This window comes from Saccopteryx bilineata, chromosome 1 (genome assembly GCF_036850765.1).
Source record: "Saccopteryx bilineata isolate mSacBil1 chromosome 1, mSacBil1_pri_phased_curated, whole genome shotgun sequence".
NCBI lineage: Eukaryota > Metazoa > Chordata > Mammalia > Chiroptera > Emballonuridae > Saccopteryx > Saccopteryx bilineata.
This window is the reverse complement of record NC_089490.1, coordinates 255591216-255613320: the sequence shown is the minus strand read 5'-3', so window position 1 is coordinate 255613320 and position 22105 is coordinate 255591216. Positions and strand designations below refer to the sequence as shown.

The following is a 22105-nucleotide window of genomic DNA, read 5'->3' as shown; positions in this document are numbered from 1 at the left end:
ATTACCTGCTTAAGCCCCTCTCTAGAAGGGACAGATGTTTTCACAATATCATCAATAGCCCACCACTGATCAGCAAGGTAAAGTGCCACAGCTAAAATAAAATAAATTATTATTAATAATTAAGTCTTAAATCTTAAAGTACATAATATTACTATTTGGTAAGGTTTTTATAGATACCCTTAAGTATACCCATACTTTAAAATATGATGTGGCCCCAGTTATAACATTTTTATTTTACTCATTAAACATTTAATTATAAGCAATTAAGAATTCTATTTTTCTAAAATTACAGTTTGAAAGAAGTTTTCTTTTAAAAATTTCTTCATGTAGCTACCTTTTAATAAATTTCTAATTGAAGAAAATTCCTCAATTTTAAAAATTAAGCAAAAAAGAGACCTGTGAGTGAGTCCTCAGGTGAAAAAAGCGCAAGAATTTTCTGGGTTGGATCACCACCATAAAGAGGTACAAAGCCCACATTTGACAGGCTTATAGGAATCTGAAATGACAATTGATTAAAAGATTAGTGAAGAGTCTGTTAAGAAAATATAAGTCAAAAACAGCATGATTCTGCCAAAATATTAACGTTTCACAGAAGATATTTCTAGTCTTAAAAAAAGTAATTCAGAATTCTCTTTAGTGAAAATTTTATCTTAGGAGGAAAAATGAAAATTTATTTCAATAAATATTACTGTGCTCTAGCCACAAGTATAAATAAAAACAAAAGAACGATGTGGTCCATAAAGTCATTAAAAGTGGTAGAGCGTCCGCCCAGCATGTGGATGTCCCAGGTTCAATTCCCAGTCAGGGCACACAGGAGAGGCACCTGTTTCTCCACCCTTCCCCCTCTCCTTTCTCTCTCTATTTCTGTCTTCCCCTTCCACAGGAGCAAAGTCGGCTCAGGCGCTGAGGATGGCTCCATGGCCTCTGCCTCAGGTGCTAGAATGGCTCCAGTTGCAACAGAGAGAGACGCCTCAAATGGGCAAAGCATCACCCCCTGGTGGGCTTGCCGGCGGATCCTGGTCAGGCACATGCGGGAGTCTGTCTCTCTGCCTCCCCACTTCTCACTTCAGAAAAATTTAAAAAAAAAAAAACAAAAAAAAACTACAGTTCATCATGTTATTTAGAGTAGAGGTTTCCAAAGTTTTTAAAATTGGGGACCAGTAAAAATAAAATTATTTTGGGAAGCACTAAGGCAAAACTCACCCTGAGTATAAGCAAATTTAACTAAGACCACTAGGTCTATAATCTTCATACAACATCAGGGTGGTTAACTCTTTTGTGGACCAGCACGAAAATTTCTGGCAGACCAATCCACAGACCAGCAATTGAAAAACTGATTTGGATAATTGGGGGAGGGGAGGTTTTTCTATTAAAAACACCATTTTCCCCTATTTTTTTTGAGATACATAGAATAAAATTTTTCTGCCTTCATTAACCCAACATTAATTCTCCACTTACAGACAATATTACAATTAAGAGAATCATAAAATATTGGTACTAGAAGACACTTTAAAGAATCTTGAAATCAACATAATTATCCTGAAGAAAAATCTGAGGTGTAGAGGTTAGAGAATTTGCCCACCATCAAGTTCACAGTGGAATTATAATGATTACAAGTCTAATGATATATTACAATATATCACAGCTAATCTGAAACTTCGATTTTCTATTTTAGAAAAGGGAAGACTTGTGACACAAAAATATGTAATGTAGTGTTTCGCCGATTTTTTTATTAAAAGTTCTAATCTCACAAAGTCCAAATCTAAAAAAAATTTAATGGAGTTAACTCAAATACAGTAACAAATCTTAGCAAAACTTGGTAAATTAATTTTTTAAATTGCTTTTAGAAAAAGAGGGTGAGGGAGAGAAAAATATCAAATTGTTGTTCCACTTATTTACACATTTATTGGTTCATTTTATATGTGCCCTGACCAGGGATCAAACCTGCAATCTTGGTGTACAGCAGGGGTTGGGAACCTGTGGCTCGCAAGCCAGATGTGGCTCTTTTGATGGCTGCATCTGGCTCGCAGACAAATCTTTAATAAAAAAAATAACATTAAAAATATAAGGCCCTGGCCGGTTGGCTCAGCGGTAGAGCGTCGGCCTAGCGTGCGGAGGACCCGGGTTCGATTCCCGGCCAGGGCACACAGGAGAAGCGCCCATTTGCTTCTCCACCCCTCCGTCGCACTTTCCTCTCTGTCTCTCTCTTCCCTTCCTGCAACCAAGGCTCCATTGGAGCAAAGATGGCCCGGGCGCTGGGGATGGTCTGTGGCCTCTGCCTCAGGCGCTAGAGTGGCTCTGGTCGCAACATGGCGACGCCCCGGAGGGGCAGAGTGTCGCCCCTGGTGGGCGTGCCGGGTGGATCCCGGTCGGGCGCATGCGGGAGTCTGTCTGACTGTCTCTCCCTGTTTCCAGCTTCAGAAAAATGAAAAAAAAAAAAAAATATATATATATATATATATAAAACATTCTCATGTATTACAATCCATTCATTTCCTACTGCTCATGTTCATGGTTGCGGGTGGCTGGAGCCAATTACAGCTGTCCTCCGGGACAACACCAAATTTTTATTGGATAATGCATAATGTACACGGGTCGTTGTATGGCTGTCATGGAATTACATTTTAAAATATGTGGCGTTCATGGCTCTCTCAGCCAAAAAGGATACCGATCTCAGGTGTATAGGGACCATGCTCTAACCCAGTGGTAGTCAACCTAGTCCCTACCGCCCACTAGTGTGTGTTCCAGCTTTCATGGTGGGCGGTAGCGGAGCAACCAAAGTATAAATAAAAACATAGATTTAACTATAGTAAGTTGTTTTATAAAGATTTATTCTGCCAAACTTAGCGAAAATACGACATAAAGTACTTGGTAAGTAATTATTATTATATGCCTTAACTTGCTGTAACTCTGCTTTATAAATTTTATAAAGTAAAGTTACTTCCCTACTTTATAAATCACCATTACTGTGGAACCAGTGGGCTGTCAGAAAATTTTACTACTAGCAGAAATACAAAAGTGGGCAGTAGGTATAAAAAGGTTGACTACCCCTGCTCTAACCAATTGAGCTACCCGGCTAGCGCTAAACTACCATATTTCCCCATATTTAAAACACTGACATTTATAAAACACACCTTAATTTTTGGGCCTGAAATTTGAAAAAAAAATGTATTACATAAAGTTATTGAATTCAAGTTTTATTAATCATAAAATTCATATAACACTTCATCAGCTCAAAAAAATGGAAAATGCAAGTAAAAAAAAATCTACAACCACTGTAAAGGACACAGCCAGTTTTTAGAACCCAAATTTTTTGAAAAAGGGTGCATCTTATACATGGGGGAATATGGTACTTAATTTTAAAGGCACAACACAGAGATATTAAGTAATATAAACTATAGCTTTTTTTTAAACTTACAGTTTTTGGGGGGGAATCTACTGTACTAACCAATCAGTATTAATCCATTTTACTGATGTCTTCTTATGCAAATTTCAAAAGCGATTAAACACTTCTTGATTTCATGTGTAAACTCAACTGAAAGACTGATAAAAATCACTGTAGAACACCTTACCGTAATATTGAGAAGAGAAAAACACTCAGGATTTTCAGGGTCCCCACACCTTAGATCTGACATATAATCTTCAGCAGAATTTTCTAATTCCTCATGACTGCAATTATCCAGCATATCCACGGGGAATGCCATCCTCTTTAACAAACAACATGGGACAAAATGTTTCAGAATATGAAATGCTATCTTCCTTTTCTCACAGATAAAACTGTTTAATGTAATGTTTCTACATTTTATTTTACAGAGTTCTTTCTCACTATGCCAAGTCAGACTACAACTTGACCTGCTGATTTAACAATATGTCAAAAAGAAAACTTTTAAACATTCATTTTAATTAAAAACAAAATAAAATAGGAATTAATGGTGATTCTTTAAGTGATATAAATATATTTATAGAGATGCAGAATATACCTATTTGCATATAAACACACACAAATATATCCCCATATACCTGTCAACATTACAAATCACTACAAAAGGAAAGAAGGGAACTTTCTGGAATAACAATACAATGGCCTGACCAGGTGGTGGCACAGTGGATAGAGTGGCAGACTGGGAGGCAGAGGACCCAGGTACAAAACTCCAAGGTTGCCGACTTGAGCGTGGGATCATCAGGCTTGAGCACAGAGTCATTGGCTTGAGCTTGGGATCATAAACATGACCCCATGGTTGCTAGCTTGAGCCCAGCAGTCACTGGCTTGAAGCACAAGATCACTGGCTTGAGTAAGGGGTCACTTGCTCTGCTGCAGCCCCCTGGTCAAGGCACATATGAGAAAGCAATCCATGAACAACTAAGTTGCCAAAACAAAGAACTGATGCTTCTCATCTCTCTCTCCCTTCCTGTCTGTTCCTATCTGTCCCTAGCTCTGTCTCTCTCTCTATCTCTATCACACATACAAAAAACAGTTCTGTAACTGCATCATAGTGATGGTTGTTCCACCTTATAAATTTACTAAAAAGAAAAAATAATCATTGAATTTTACGGTTGCAATGGGTAAATGCTTGGGGAAACACTAAACTCTGTCCCACTAAAGTCTGGAAAAATGACCACTACTGTATAACATTACATAAATACTTGTCAATGCAATTAGATTAGAGGCATAACAATTAGGTAAGAGTATATGTGGGGGAACTATTTCTGCCTCATTTTTCAAGTAATATATTTAATTGGAAAATCCAAAAGAATCAATGGAAAAACTATACCAATCAGAAAATGTAGTAAAAGAGCAGGACACAGTTACAGAAATCAAGCAAGCCCCCATATATATAATAACTAGTAAAAAGAAATGAATGGTAAAAACAGAATGCCATTTACAACAGCAAAAATAAAAAATGGGCTTAAATTTAACAATAACAAACAGTAAAAACCATTATAAGTAATACAACATTCTCGAAAGTAGCAAAAGGAAAGATAAACCATGTTCTTGAAAAGATTCAACATCATAAAGGTAGCAGTACTCCCTAAAATAATCTATTAATTTAATACAATCCTAATGGAAATGCCTTTAGGGTTTTATTTTTTTCTTGAAGAAAGACAGGTTGATTATAAAATTAATTTGAGCTCGGTTGCTGAGCAACGGAGCAGCAGCCGCAGATGGGCAGAGCATCGCCCATAGGGGGCTTGCCGGGTGGATCCCTGTCAGGCAGCATGCGGAAGTCTGTCTGTCTGCCTTCCTACCTCTAATAATAAAAATTCTATTAAGTTAATTTGAAAGAATATGTAAGGAAAGCTAGAAAGATCCAGAAAAGAAAAATCTGAAAAGGCAGAGCAATGAAAGGAGAAAGATACAGGCCCTGTCAGATATTAAAACATGTTACTAAACTTCTCTAATTAAAACAATGTGATACAACCTGACCATGAGGTGGCGCAGGGGATAGACCGTCTGACTAGGATGCGGAAGACCCAGATTCGAGACCCCGAGGTTGCCAGCTTAAGCACAGGCTCATCTGGTTTGAGCAAAGCTCACCAGCTTGGACCCAAGGTCGCTGGCTCAAGCAAGGAACGGTTACTCAGTCTGCTGTAGACCCACGGTCAAGGCACATATGAGAAAGCAATCAATGAACAACTAAAGTGCCACAATGAAAAACTGATGATTGATGCTTCTCATCTCTCTCCGTTCCTGTCTGTCTGTCCCTATCTACCCCTCTCTCTGACTCTCTCTCTGTCTCTGTAAAAAAAATAAAGAAAGAAAGAAAAAAATTTGAAAAGAAAAATTGCAAACAATGTGATACAGGTGTATGGAGCAAGTTATAGAAATATATTCTAACGCCTATGGAAACTAAGTATATAATTAAAGAGCTATCTCGATTAGTGGAAGAAAGGATTTTTCAATAGGGTGTACTGCTACATTGGTCTGGATTACAAAGTTTAAATGAGACATTAATTTTGCCTGTTTTGAACTTCTAATGCCTGGTATCATACATTATCTACTGTGTTAATTCTTTTCACCCAATATTGTTTCTGTGAGAAACATAGTCATTGCATCTATCAGTTAATTTGTTCCTTTTTATTGCTATGGTATTCATTCTATCATATACAAATACAATTAATTTACCTATTCTTCAACTAATGGGCATTTGCACTGTTATGAGCATTCTTGCTCATGTATTTTAGTGAATATGTGTACGTAATATACCATATTTCCCCATGTATAATACGCTCCCATGTATAAAACGCCTTTAATATCGGGGCCTGAAATTTGAAAAATAATGTATTACATAAAGTTATTGAACTCTTTCATTCATCATAGAACAACTCCTCCTCCCTGTCAAAACTCCCATCCATTAGCCTGTCTTCATCTGTGTCTGATGATGAATCACTGTCTTCATATATTGCCTCGTCCTCAGTTCCATCTACGGCATTTGAAATGCCACACTTCTTAAATGACTTGACAATGATCTCAATCTTGATATTATCCCAGGATCTTTGCACCCAAGTACAAAATTCTCCTATAGCTGGTTTCTTTACTCTTCCGGCTGGTGTCAAATTGTCCCCAGAAGACTTTATCCATTGGTTCCATTAGTCTCTCATGGCAGCTTTGAAAGGTTTGTTTTTTTCTTTTTTCTTTTTTTTTTCTTTTCTTTTTTTTTTGTATTTTTCTGAAGCTGGAAACGGGGAGGCAGTCAGACAGACTCCCGCATGCGCCCGACTGGGATCCACCCGGCACGCCCACCATGGGGCAATGCTCTGCCCATCCAGTGTGTCACTCTGTCACTACCAGACCCACTCTAGTGCCTGGGGCAGAGGCCAAGGAGCCATCCCCAGCGCTCGGGCCATCTTTTGCTCCAATGGAGCCTCGGCTGCAGGAGGGGAAGAGAGAGACAGAGAGGAAGGAGAGGAGGAGGGGTGGAAAGCAGATGGGCGCCTCTCCTGTGTGCCCTGGCCGGGAATCGAACCCGGGACTTCCACACGCCAGGCCGACGCTCTACCACTGAGTCAACCAGCCAGGGCCTGAAAGGTTTGTTAATGCTGACATCAAGTGGTTGGAGCTGGGATGTCAAGCCTCCAGGTATGACGGCAAATTTTGTTTTGTGCTCTGCAGCAATCTTCTTTGTGTTTTTTGTTATCTGTGCCCTAAACTGATCAAGCACCAATAGGGCAGGTTTGCATAAGAGCCCACCTGGTCTTCTCCAATTCTCAAACCAGATCTTCATCCCATCCCGACCCATCCAGCCCTTGTCATGAACGTGGACAATTACTCCTCAAGGAATGTCTTCTTTTGGCATTGTTTTGCATTTGAAAATCACCATATGAGGCAGCTTGGTTTCATAGCACAACAAGCTAGAACAGGGGCTGGGAATCTATGGCTCGCGAGCCAGATATGGCTCTTTTGATGGCTGCATCTGGCTCATAGATAAATCTTTAATAAAAAAAAAATAATATTAAAAATATAAAACATTCTCATGTATTACAATCCATTCATTTCCTACAGCTCACGTTCATGGTTGCGGGTGGTTGGAGCCAATCACAGCTGTCCTCCGGGACAACACCAAATTTTTATTGGATAATACCTAATGTACATGGGTCGTTGTATGGCTCTCACGGAATTACATTTTAAAATATGTGGTGTTCATGGCTCTCTCAGCCAAAAAGGTTCCCGACCCCTGAGCTAGAACAACTGTATAATGGCTCTTTTCATGTCCACTTGTCTTCACAGTTACAGTTTTCACCCCCTTCTTATCAACAGTTCTGTTACTTGGGACATCAAATTGAAGGAGGACATCATCCATATTTGCAATCTGTCCCAACTCAAACTGATGTGTCTTCCAACAGTGAATGACAAAACAATGAAATTCAAGGACCTTCTGCTCATAGCTTTCAGGCATCTTTTGAGCAAGTCTGGTGTGTGTACACATGTTTAGTCCATTCCGTTTCATGAACCTGAAACACCAATTGTGTCTTCCTTTGAAATCAGTAACTTCTTTTTCATTAGCAATTCTTCTTCCTTCATACTGAACCATCTTTGTGGACACAGGAATTCCAACTGCCCTTTGCTCTTCCATCCATATCTTCAATCCCCTCTCTAAATCAGGCCATTTTGCTGACTTGCCTCTCATGGCCTTCTTCTGCCATGGCGTTTTCAATAGGGTTTCTTCTTCCCGTAGCCAGTCTTGGATTGATTTCTCAGTTGGAGGAGGACCAAACTTATGTTCAGCAGCACGATTTCCATTCACTTTTGCAAACTGGATCACCTTTAACTTGAATTCAGCACTGTTCGAAATCTTTTCTAAGCTATTTCTGGGCAGAACATGGCAAAACATAACCTACTATAATATACCTGTGACAAGTGCGAAACATTGAGTGCAAAGACAATAAGTGCCAAAAAGTGGGAAATGCAAGTAAAAAAACTACAACCGTTGTATAAGACACACCCAGTTTTTAGACCCCAAATTTTTCCAAAAAGGGCATGTCTTATACATGGGGAAATACGGTACTCATTTATGTTAGGACTGTATACCCACACTAAATAATTTATCTATCTAAAAGTAAGCAAAGTAGACATATGTATCTTGATGTGCTACAACAGGGGGGAAACCAGACCCAAATCTAATCAAGCCATTAGATAAACAGGTGAAATGACACGTTAAGCACGCAGCCAGTCAAACTTAGAATAACTCAATTTCTTCAATAAATATATAGCACGGTGTAAAGAGTGGAAACTAATGGAAATTAAAAGAAACTTAAGAGACATAGCAATCAGATGCACTATGAACAGGATTGATATGTATACTCTTAAAATTTTCCAGGATAAAAAGTTAACAAAAATATAAACATACGATCTATATCAAAATCTGAGTTCTTACCCTGGCCGGTTGGCTCAGTGGTGGAGCGTCAGCCTGGCATGTGGAAGTCCTGGGTTCGATTCCCGGCCAGGGCACCCAGGAGAGGCGCCCATCTGCTTCTCCACCCCTTCCCCTCTCCTTCCTATCCTGTCTCTCTCTTCCCCTCCCGCAGCCAAGGCTCCATTGGAGCAAAGATGGCCCGGGTGCTAAGGATGGCTCTATGGCCTCTGCCACAGGCGCTAGGCTAGAATGGTTCTGGTTGCAACAGAGCAACGCCCCAGATGGGCAGAGCATCGCTCCCTGGTGGGCGTGCTGGGTGGATCCCGGTCGGGCGCATGCAAGAGTCTGACTGCCTCCCGTTTCCAGCTTCATAAAAATACAAAAAAATAAATAATAAATCTGAGTTCTTAAAGGAGATATAAAGCTAGAATAGATTATCTTGTAAAAATTCCCTATTTCATATTTACCCAAAATAAAAACTGTAGAACCCAACTGCTATATTTGCCAACAATCTCTTCAATTTTGTTTAAAAAATTATAAGGGAAAAGAAAACTGAAAAAATAAAATTATATTTTCCTGAAGGATTACTTAAGAATCCTTCATAGCAAGAATTTTATCACAACAGGCCCTGGCTGGTTGGCTCAGCGGTAGAGCATCGGCCTAGCGTGCGGAGGACCCGGGTTCGATTCCCGGCCAGCGCACACAGAAGAAGCGCCCATTTGCTTCTCCACCCCTCTGCCGCGCCTTCCTCTGTCTCTCTCTTCCCCTCCCGCAGCCAAGGCTCCATTGGAGCAAAGATGGCCCGGGCACTGGGGATGGCTCCTTGGCCTCTGCCCCAGGCGCTAGAGTGGCTCTGGTCGCAACATGGCGACGCCCAGGATGGGCAGAGCATCGCCCCCTGGTGGGCAGAGCGTCGCCCCATAGTGGGCGTGCCGGGTGGATCCCGGTTGGGCGCATGCGGGAGTCTGTCTGACTGTCTCTCCCTGTTTCCAGCTTCAGAAAAATGCAAATAAATAAATAAATAAATAAAAATAAAAGAAAAAAAAGAATTTTATCACAACAAATGTATTAGTAGGCAAAAAACTGAAAATCTAATAAAAATATGAGATAAGTATAAAGGGCAGACATATAATAAACAGTTACATATAGTTAAGTGTATTCTTCTGAATATTGAAGATATGATGATCACAAGAAACTTATTCTTCATCATAATCTGAATTCTTGCTCCTAAGGACTATAAAACTTGTTGAATATGATTGGGAACCTAATTTTATACAAATATGTATTATTTTAAAAGATTTCATTTGTTGGCCTGACCTGTGGTGGCGCAGTGGATAAAGCTTCAACCTGGAAATGCTGAGGTCGCCGGTTCGAAGCCCTGCGCTTGCCTGGTCAAGGCACATATGGGAGTTGATGCTTCCAGCTCCTCCCCCCTGTCTCTCTCTCTCCTCTCTCTCTGTCTCTCTCTCTCCCTCTCTCTCTCCTCTCTAAAATGAATAAATAAAAAAATTTTTAAAAAAACCTTCTTAAAAAAAAAAAAAAAAAGGTTTCTAGCTCACTAGTCTCATTCTTCTTTGTTCCCCATCTCCTTCTTTAAAGATTTCATTTGTTGATTTTACAGAGAGAGGGCAGTGGCTTGAGGGGGGTGAGAAGTATTAACTCAGTTGCTTTACTTCAGTTACTTAGTGATTGTGTGTTTTATGTGCCTTGACCAGGCAAGCCCAGGATTTCAAACCAGCCACCTCAGCATTCCAGGTCGACACCCTATCCACTGCACAACCACAAGCCAGGCCAAATATGTAGTGTTTTTTTTTTTAATCAAATTGATTTTTTTAATCTTAAAAATCAAAACCTAGAAATAGAACATACAAAAACAACCCATGTATTAGTAAACATAAACATCTAAATGAAAGAAGAAAGCAAGAAAAACTTGCAACTATTATGAAAGCAATACCACAAGATTTCCAGTCAACTTATACAAAAAAAAAAAAAAACACTATGAATTCCAAGAGAGATCAAGTAGGAGCTCAGTAAAATAAGATGCTACAGTATGAAAAGGATCATAAAATAAAACAGTAGCTCTACTGTGAAGGAAGCTTATTTGTTATTTTGGACAAATTTTTATATCTTTATCAAAGTCTTATGCAAAAGCAAACTAAGGAAATAGAACATTACATTCTAAAGTCAGAACAATTTTAATGAAGATTAAAATTTTAAATGACACCAAAAACAAAAATTAATAGCAAATGAAAAGGCATAATTAGGACACTAATTAAGAGACTTTATTTTTTTCTTACAAACAAGATCCAGCTTTTTGTCTAAGTAAAATATAAGAGCATTTAATATACCTTACTATTTACATAGATGAAGCTCAAGATTAATACCACAGAATTCTCTTTAAACCAACTCAAAAGACTGTTAAATATTAGCTACCAAAATGAAATATGAATGAAATATATTTAATACTTTCATTTGCTAAGAGTAATCATTGCCTAAAAAATGAAATGTGGGATCCTGGCAAGTTGGCTCAGTAGACAGAGCATCGGCCCTGCACGTGGACGTCCTGGGTTTGATCTCTGGTCAGGGCACACATGAGAAGTGACTGTCTACTTCTCTTCCCCTCCTTCTGCCCCTTATTTCTCTCTCTCCTCTCACAGCCAGATGCTCAAAGAGTGCTGGCCCCGGGTGCTGAGGGTAGCTCAGGTGGTCTGAGCGTTGGCCTCAGGAACTGAGGATAGCTCGACTGATTCGGCCCCAGACGGGGGTTGCCGGGTGGATCCCAGTCAGGACGCATGAGGGAATCTGTCTCTATATCTCCCCTTCTCTCACTTAAAAAAATTTTTTTAAAGAATAAAATAAATAATAAGTGAAGGTTTCTGCCAAAAACTTGGTCTACAAAAGTATAGTTGATTACAATCACATAAATATGGCATTCTAGACAAAGAATGCAAAATGGACATATAAGAACAATGAACCTGACAGACTAGCAAATTGATGGTGATATTTTTTTTCTGTATTTTTCTGAAGTAAGAAGAGGGGGAAAGGCAGACAGGCAGTCAGACAGACTCCCACATGCACCCATGCAGGATCCAGCCAATGTGCCCACTGAAGAACAATGCTCATCCCCCCTGGGGCTTTGCTCCACTGCAGCTGGAGCCATTCTAGCACCTCAGGCAGAGGCCATGGAGCCATCCTCAGTGCCTGGGTCAACTTTGCTCCAATGGAGTCTTGGCTGCAGGAGGGGAAGAGAGAGACAGAGAGGAAGGAGAGGGGGAAGGATGGAGAAGCAGATGGGCGCTTCTCCTGTGTGCCCTGGCCAGGAATCAATCCCAGGACTTCCACACAACGGGCCGATGCTCTACTGCTGAGCCAACCGGCCAGGGCCTGATTTTCTTTATTTTTCATCTACTGTTACTATGACATGGTCCTTAAAATATTTTAAATGCTGTCATATTTAAACAGCATTTTTCTTTTTTAAAGTCTTGTTATCTAGTTTTATTCATATCAAATAAAGAACCTAATAGTATAGCCCAGAATAAAAAAATTTTAGGGTACGGAGTAGTCTTCGAGGTCCTAGTTTCCTAGCTAATATGCTTTAGATAAGAGATATGTGTCTGGCCCATCTGCTAGTCTGTGGCAGTGAGATGAGAGCACAGGTCAGGCCTCCCTAAGCCACTGATCTTTCCTCTATCCTAGTGTTGGCTGAACTTCAGTAACCTGCATACCACCATCAAAAAATTTCCAGTATGTGTCAAGTGTCTATATCACTAATATTTTTCTTAATTCACTTTTTCAAACACACACCTCTCATCCTTTTAAATTTGGTAAAACATACACAAAAAATTTACCATTTTAACCACTTCTAAGTTTGCAATTCAGGGTAGTAAGTACATTCACACTGTTGTATCACTCTCCCTTTCCAGAAGTACGTACTCAACAAACAATAATTCCTCATTCCTCTCTCCTCTGGTCTCTGCCACTGCTGTACTTTCTGTGCCTATGAATTTGCCTATTCTAGGAACCTCATAGGTGGAATCACAATAATTGTTTTTTTGCATCTGGCTTCTTCCACTTAACATAATGATTTCAAGCTTCATCCATGTTGTAGCCTGTATCAGAATTTTAACTCACTTTTTTTTAGAAATATTTCATTCACCTTAAACTGAAAACCCATGAAACCACCAATTTGATATATTAGATTATACATTTTCCTAATCAGCATTATTTCTAAGTAGCAAAATTTAAATATATAATTGAATACCAATTTAAAAACTCTCCTAAATCACAGTCCTAGCCATATGGGATTGCTTACTATAAGATGACACTACTACAGATAAAAGGCAAGTAAAATATGACAAAATTAAAGTATAAAACAGAAACTCATTAACTTTCATTTTTAAACTTTCTTAGATTGAGGCATTTCAATAGAAAAATAATCACTTCTAGGCTTATTTTTATTTTTTTTAAGTGAGTGAGACAGAGACAGAGAGACAGAGAGACAGAGAGAGGAACAGATAGGGACAGACAGGAAGGGAGAGAGATGAGAAGCATCAGTTCTTCATTGTAGGCCTAATTTGTTCATTGATTGCTTTCTCATGTGTGCCTTAACCGGGGGGCTATAGCAGAGTGAGTGACCCCTTGCTCAAGCCAGCGACCTTGGGATTCAAGCCAGTGACCTCTGGGCTCAAGCCAGCAACCATGGGGTCATATAATGATTCCAAGCTCAATCCAGCGACCCCGTGCTCAAGCCCAATGAGCCCGCGCTCAAGCCAGCAACAACCTCGGGGTTTCGAACGTGGATCTTTTGCATCCCAGTCCAAGGCTCTATCTACTGTGCCACAGCCTGGTCAGGCTAAGCTTATTTTTATTATGAATCAAAGATTATTCATACACACACACAATGAAACCAAATCCTGTGTTTCTGAAGTCCAACTATTTCAATACTCTGAAATTTGCATAAAGAACATTACTGGGGGGAGAAACTTCACTTAGGTTTCAGAATACAGTTTAAAAACAATAGCATCATAGTTTAACATGAAATTTAAACATATTCCCCTAATTTCAAAGGCTCAAACATATACAAATACTTTCTAAAACATTTTTACAAATCTGTCCTTAAATCCATTACTTCTATTACTAGTCTCTCTCAATACTCAAGTTTATTGGCTAATCACTTATTAGTATTTAAAGGAAAGTGAAAGAACTAAAAGTTATTATAAATCAGTAACAGCAGCAGGCAACATTTACTGACAAGTGACCATGTACAAGACTTGGAAAATTGTTGCATACAATATATAACAAAGTATTTCTCTATCAGGCATATTCTATACAAGAAGAGGAGCTTTACAAATGAAAATACTTGACTGTCATTCCACAAACAGGGCTAAAAAAATATGAATCCAAACAATCCAACATACCTGCCAATATAATTACTTGACTCAATTTGCAAAATCAAATATCATAGTATCCATCACAGTTTTCTGAAATTTCCTTTCACAAAGTATTGTAAGAATTATCTTGTTCAGTATTCTATTCACATATTATAGCAAAAAGAGCATTGGGATTGGAATTCTATAACCTTGATTCCTGCGTCAGCTCTGCCACTGAGTAAGTGGCTCTGTGATCCTGGGCAAATCATTACCCTTTTCCAGCTCCTGTAGTCTCACTGGTAATGTGATGCAACTGGACAGGATAATACTAAGGGCCTTTTCACCTCTAAATATTTATAACTTTTTGTTTTAAAAAATTCTGGTTAGCCCTGGCCGGTTGGCTCAGCGGTAGAGCGTCGGCCTAGCGTGCGGAGGACCCGGGTTCGATTCCCGGCCAGGGCACATAGGAGAAGCGCCCGTTTGCTTCTCCACCCCTCCGCCGCGCTTTCCTCTCTGTCTCTCTCTTCTCTTCCCCTCCCGCAGCCAAGGCTCCATTGGAGCAAAGATGCCCGGGCGCTGGGGATGGCTCTGTGGCCTCTGCCTCAGGCGCTAGAGTGGCTCTGGTCGCAACATGGCGACGCCCAGGATGGGCAGAGCATCGCCCCCTGGGGGGCAGAGCGTCGCCCCTGGTGGGCGTGCCGGGTGGATCCCGGTCGGGCGCATGCGGGAGTCTGTCTGACTGTCTCTCCCTGTTTCCAGCTTCAGAAAAATGAAAAAAAAAAAAAAAAAAAAAAAATTCTGGTTAACTTAAGAGTGTATAAATTACTAGCTGTGTGGTGTTTCTGCCACAGTTTAGAGGCCAGAGAAGGGTGGTAAAGTTCTGGAGAAAAATATAGGTTGCTATGATAAATGACTCACTTCTCCATCTTTTTTGGTTGTTTTTAAGCTTCGGTTCTCTTACATAACTGTACATCTGTCAGATGAAATTCCGTCAAGTATGTTATGCTCTGCCCATGAGATAAACCAAAAGGCCTAACTAGATTCTACATGAATGAGAAAGCTTAATGTCACCTTCAGTGAACTAACTCATCAAAAAATGCATGCAGAATGGACAATGAAGTGTAAAAAAATGTCCAAATTAATTTATAAATTAACCAAAGGGTATGCTCATTAATCCCGGCTAACTTGTATAAAAATACTCAGACCTATTACTTATGTAAAAGCTCTCCTGTTTTACATCCATCTTTTAATAATTTCACATTTCCAGAAAAACTGTATTACTATTTGAAAGAATGATTACTCTTAACTATATGAAAGAGAATATTAATTCCTATTACTGTGATTTATTCTCTATTTAGTGTTAATTGCTAGGTATCAACTATAGTCTTTTTTTAATTATTTATTAATTTTACAGAGGCGGAGGGGGTTAACGAGAAGTATAATTGCTTTAAGTTGTTCACTGCTTGCTTGTTGTATGTGCCCTGACCAGGCAAGCCCAAAGTTTGGAACCGGTGACCTCAGCGTTCCAGGTTGACGCTCTTTTCACTGAGCCACCACAGGTCAGGCTCAACTATATACTCTTAAAAAGGGGGAACATATTTTATAAGTTGAGTTCCTAAGTTATTTTAAGACTCTTACAGTTTATTACTATTATTTAGGAATTTTAGGGGAAAGGGAAAAAATTTAAAACACAGAAATTTTAGAGCTGAAAAAGTTCTTAGAGAAAAAATAAGCATCTCAACCAATCCAAGTCATGAGCCTACCTCTTCTGATTACCAGTATTTCCCCAACACTGAAAATAGATTAGGTATTCAGGCAACAAAATCATCAATGTGCTCAACCTCGTACACAAAAAAAGCCTGTTTCTAAACCTTATTAGGATTCTTCTCTTGATTCTTCCTTTTTCTTTCCTCCCTAACATCATCGTTCTCTAACTAACCTAGCCCCTGTACTACATCAGCACACTGATCTCTTTATCATACTTACATTATTCTTATTCTTCTACTCCTCCTATCCTACACAAGGCCCTAAATCCTAGATTAATCCTCCTCCACACTTACAGCTGAGTTTTTGAGTACAACAAAAATTAAACCACTGAGGGGGGAGAGGAGGTTGGAGAAGGTAGAGGAGTGTACAGGAGGAATAAATGATGATGAAGAATTGACTTGGAGGCCCTGGCCGGTTGGCTCAGTGGTAGAGCGTCAGCCTGGCGTGCAGGAGTCCTGGGTTCGATTCCCGGCCAGGGCACACAGGAGAAGCGCCCATCTGCTTCTCCACTCCTCCCCCTCTCCTTCCTCTCTGTCTCTCTCTTCCCCTCCCGCAGCCAAGGCTCCATTGGAGCAAAGTTGGCCAGGGCTCTGAGGATGGCTCCATAGCCTCCACCTCAGGCGCTAGAATGGCTCTGGCTGCAACGGAGCAACACCCAAGATGGGCAGAGCATCACCCCCTAGTGGGCATGCTGGTTGGATCCCGGTCAGGTGCACATGCAGGAGTCTGTCTGACTGGCTCCCCACTTCTAACTTTGAGGGGAAAAAAAACTATTTAAATTAATACACCATAAAACTTTGTCCTTCATTTCAATTAGACTATCTAAAATTCTTTATTTTTTTACCCAGCTCTTTTACCATGTAATATATCTTATTTTATAGTGTTTTATTAAAGTTCACATTGTTTTGGCATAGTAATCCTGAAGGATACAGGCACTTTTTAAAACAGGAATCTAAACAATATGTATATTGTTATAGATATCATTAACATAAAATATCACAGAGGTCTGTCTCTTTTGAAATCACAAAAATAAAAATGTTTTCATTTTAAAGAAAATATATCTGTCTGCTATAGTCCCCCCTCATCAAGGCACATATAAGAAGGCAATCAATGGACAACTAAGGTGCCACAACAAAGAATTGATGCTTCTCATCTCTCTCCCTTCTCCTGTCTGTCCCTATCTGTCCTTCTCTCTTTCTCTATCTTGTCACACATACACACACCAAAAAAATAAATAAAAAAGAAAATGAAAATATATCTAGTTCAAAACAAAAGCAAAAACAAAACAAAACCTGGTACTTAATTTTGTCATATGGTTTATAAAATATTCTCTGATATTTTCACCACACAACTAAGAAATGTAACCACGGGTTGCCAGTATCATACCAATTCAGAAAACCAGCATCTTCTGAACCTCAGGCTAGCCTCTCCAACTCTGCACTTCTAGTAATGTCTCCATATACTTGTTCTTGCAATCCTCTTGAAAACCCAGGTGGGTTTGCTTACCCAGATTAAGTAAAAAGAACATATACAAAGTGGGACAAAAGTAAATTTACAGTTGTGAGTACACAAAATATAGTTTACTCTCATATTATTTACTTATTATTATATTGTTTTCCATATGAACAACGGTAAGCCTCCTTTTGCCCCAGCCTATATATGACACATAAACAGACAACAGCGTGTTGGTAGCCAAAAGGAAAGGGGGTGTGGAGTAAGTAGAAGTAGGTAAAGGGAAGAAAATGGGGAAGAGAGATCTTGTTCGGGGAAGTGGGTCCGTCCAAGATGAAGTGTGCAGGTGATGTTTTATTGAGTTGTACACTTGAAACCAGTACCTCAATAATTTCTATTTTAAAATAATTATTTTCTGGCCCTGGCCGGTAGACTCAGTGATAAAGCGTCAGCCTGGCATGTGAATGTCCTCGGTTTGATACCTGGTCAGGGCACACAGGAGAATCAACCATCAGCTTCTCTACCCTTCTCCTCTTCTCTCTCTCTCTCTCTCTCTCTCTGTTGCTCTCTCTCTCTCTTCCCCTCCTGCACCCATGGCTTGACTGGTTGGAGCACACTGGTCCTGAGAACTAAGGATGGCTCCGTGGAGCCTCCACCTAAAGTGCTAAAAATAGCTCCATTGCAAGCATGGCCTCAGATGAACAAAGCATCGACCCAAGATGGGGGTTGCCAGGTGGATCCCAGTTGGGGTGCATACAGGAGTCTGTCTCTCTATTTCCCCTCTTCTCTCTTGGAAAAAAAGGAAGAAAAAAATGATTTTCTTACCTCTCATTAGCAGCAGGCCAAGAGGAAGATAAAGGGATAGTACCAACTAGGCTTCAATTTAAGGATCCTGAGCAGGAAGGAGACTTTCAAGGCTATGCTTTAAGACAAATTATCCAACTCTGTTTAGGGTGGGTTAATAGAAAAGTTTGAAAGGAGACAAGTTGAATAACTATTATAAGTATCTTGTGCATACTTCTTTTAATATTCTTTTAATATACTTATCACATGACAATGTGATTTATTTTTCTTCATCTTTCTATCCTACCAGGCTCAGACCCCAGGGAAGCATAATCCGTGGTTTCCAAACATATAAAAAGTAGGAATGGGTCAAGAGATCTCTGATGTCCCTCCTAACTAATAATTTATGTGTCTAGACTTGGTTACTTGAAGAAAGAAGATAGAGGCCCTGGCCAGTTGGCTTAGTGGTAGAGCGTCGGCCTGGTGTGCAGGAGTCCTGGGTTCGATTCCCGACCAGGGCACACAGGAGAAGCGCCCATCTGCTTCTCCCCCCCTCCCCCTCTCCTTCCTCTGTCTCTCTCTTCCCCTCCCGCAGCCAAGGCTCCATTGGAGCAAAGTTGGCCCGGGCACTGAGGATGGCTCCATGGCCTCTGCCTCAGGTGCTAGAATGGCCCTGCTTGCAACAGAGCGATGCCCCAGATGGGCAGAGCATTGCCCCCTGGTGGGCATGCCAGGTGGATCCAGGTCGGGCACATGTGGGAGTCTGACTGCCTCCCCGTTTCCAACTTCAGAAAAAAAAGAAAAAAAGAAAGAAGATAGAAAATTGGTCTTACTTTACAAAGGGGTGGTATTATCAAAAATTCATTTTTATAATTTTTTAAAACTCAGAATGTTTTATGATGACAACAGACCTACCATTTATTGCTGGCTCAACCCATAGCAGGTATTTTGCTCAACACTCTAATATCATTTCATTTATTCCTCAAAATGACACTATAGAGCGGGTATTCTTGTACACATTCTCCCAATGAGGAGCCTTGGGTGTGGAAAGGTCAAATTACCCAAGTTCACCCAGCCAGTAAGGGGCAGTCCAGCTCTAACCCTAACCTATCTATCTCCAGAAGGATTTAACCTGGTGGTCAAGGCAAAAGCCAATACACTCCATGATGCATCTGATTATCAATTACAATAGACTGTATCAACCATATTGGTCAGTCACCCCTTAAGAGTTAGATTTTTTAAATTTGGCAATATCCTATCTTTAGACTTTAGATGCCTGTTCTAAACACTATATCCATTTTCTTAAGAACTGTTAAATAATTACTACACAGTAAATACAAAGCCAATTGTTTTCTATTTCTATATATAAATTAACTTGTTTTAGTGATTTCAGAGGAAACAACAGAGAGGAAGAGAGGGAAAGAGGGAGAGAGGGAGACATCTATTTGTTGTTCCACTTATTTATTCATTCATTGGTTGACTCTTGTATGTGCCCTGCCCGGGGATCAAACTCACAACTGTATGAGGACAACGCTCTAACCAACTGAGCAACCCTGCCAGGGCTCCAAAGCCAATTGTTTCAAAGTTGTTGTTTTTTTTAAAAAAAAGAGAAACATAAAAACTGACAATGTAAAATGCCAACCAAATCTTTACTTGAGAAATTACTACAAAATAGAGCTAAGGAAAAGAATGAATTTCACTAAGTTGCATTTTTAAGTTTTATAATTATTCATTGTTGAAAGAGACAATGAAAACCTTGAAATTTGGACAATACTATACTCAGAATGAACCATGAGCAAGTTGTTTTTTTATTAAGGTGACACAAAACGACCCGAATACGGCTTTGTTATTAGGGTTCTGACTGTCAAGACCCAGAAACAGAAAAGTACCCCTGAACTGTTTGTGGATCTGACAGCATCTACAGTTTTCTTCTCCTATTCAGATGGTCACATTCTAAGAAAAATCACACAAAAAATAGAATGCCTCCAATGGAGAACTGGGATGGCAAAGAATCTGAAAACCAAGAGAAATCAGTGAGGGGAAGTCTTGTTGAGGAAGGGAGGCAAGAAAATTACCCTTCAAATATTTGAGGAGCCAATATGCACTGATTCTGTTTATCTCTAAAGGTTAAAAGAAATGGGCCTTCAAACAATAAATTCTAATCACAAATGAATTAATTACACCAAGTGAAAGACAGACCATCCAACTAGCTGGTCAGAGTACTACCGTCAGTTACAACTGGTATATCCCAACTCAGGACGAGAAAAACGTTATTTCTATCCCACCCTAAGTACAGTGACAATTTCCCTTGTCTCCATCCAAGTCAGTAATAGATGACTAACAGTCCACAGACTTCAGCTGAGTGGTCATCTGAATATGAAATTGTAAAACCATATGAATCATTTCATAAAATAAAACTATGCCTTTTTGGCCATTCTAGGAAGCTGCTCAGAAACATCAAGTTAATATTCTCTAAATAAAATGTAGTTAGAAACACTTCTTTTTCAAGGTTTAGAAAATATTATCAAAAAATCTCATTCCTAAAATTAATTTCAAGTGCATTTAGATATGTATTATGTTCCAAAACCAAGTATCAAAATTTCTAACATGTGGTTGCTTTTTGCTACATTTAGCTATATTGTATTTTCCACTCATGAGCATAAATAATTAATAGAAAACAGGACCAGATATAAAATTAAAAGGTTCTTAGTCTGGGATCCACAAAAGCTATAAAGAGACTATTTGAATTATTTTCCATTTTTCAACAAAACATACATTTCCCCTTTATTAACACACTAACAAAACCCAAAAATTTCCTTAATTTTTAACTAGAATTCTACCAATTCACCTCACAGTAGTTATACTTTATTTCATGCAGAGCAAAAACTGTTTGAAAAGTGATAAGTAAATCACAACTCGTTTTATTTTTTCTTCTGGTTTTTTTTTTTAATTTATGTATTGATTTTAGAGAGAGAGGAAGAGAGAGAGAAACATCGACTTGTTATTCCACTTTTTTTAAAAAAAAAATGTATTTACTGATTTTAGAGAGAAATATAAACATCAATCTGTTTCTATACATGTCCTGACCTGGGATCAAACCTACAACCTTTGCATATTGGGATGATGCTCTAACCAACCGAACTATCCAGCCAGGGCCCTTGTTCTACTTAATTATGCATTCATTGGTTGACTCTGCATGTGCCCTGACTGGAAATCAAACCCATACCCTTCGCATACTGGGAGGATGCTCTACCAACTGAACTACCCAGCTAAGGCAAATCACAACTCATTTTAAGAATGGAAAGTTATTGCTTTGAAATTTACCTCAACAAAGTGCTGTACATGGGTAGGTGTGAGGAGAAGATAATAAGATGAAAAAGAACAGGAACTCTGAATGAAACACTAAAAATTACCCTAATTTCACTGATATTAATAGTTTATCTTTAGATACATTACCACTTTTAATTCTGCCAGCAACATTTTGAGATAGGTTATGTTATGACTACAGTTGACCCTTGAAAAACACAGGTTTGAACAAAGAGGATCCACTTTTTTTTCAATAAATACATGCACTTTTTCCACTGATTTGGAAAAAAATGGGGGGGGGGCGGGAGAAAGAGAGAAAGATAGGGAGGGAGAGAGGAAAAGAAGCATCAACTTGCTGTTTCACTTAGTTGTCCCATTTAGTTGTGTACTCACTGCTTCTCAAACGTGTCCTGAGCAGGGATCCAACCAGCAACCTTGGCATGTCAGGGAAATGCTTCACTTATTGAGCCACGTGGCTAGGGAAATATATTTACTGTTTTTGATTGGCAGTTGCGAAGCCAGGAGGCAGAGAGCTGACTATATATATTGTTCTACATTGTATATAACATTTTATAC

The 22105-nt window shown here is 39.4% G+C and overlaps 1 protein-coding gene across 9 annotated transcripts in view; it reads right to left on the bottom strand.

Moving 5' to 3' along the window:
- The window catches only part of FAM169A (family with sequence similarity 169 member A), an 81578-nt gene that overhangs the window by 51877 nt on the left and 7596 nt on the right, over positions 1 to 22105 (bottom strand). For 8 of the 9 annotated variants that reach the window (XM_066241148.1, XM_066241118.1, XM_066241100.1 and 5 more), the window contains exons 2-4: positions 3573 to 3707; positions 397 to 496; positions 6 to 91 (exon numbers count right to left, since the gene is read on the bottom strand). In XM_066241148.1, the coding sequence (XP_066097245.1) occupies positions 6 to 91; positions 397 to 496; positions 3573 to 3704 (318 nt within the window). In that variant the 5' untranslated portion in view covers positions 3705 to 3707. Of the gene's footprint in view, positions 1 to 5; positions 92 to 396; positions 497 to 3572; positions 3708 to 22105 lie in introns of those variants that run through there. The other variant, XM_066241174.1, reaches the window with a different exon arrangement.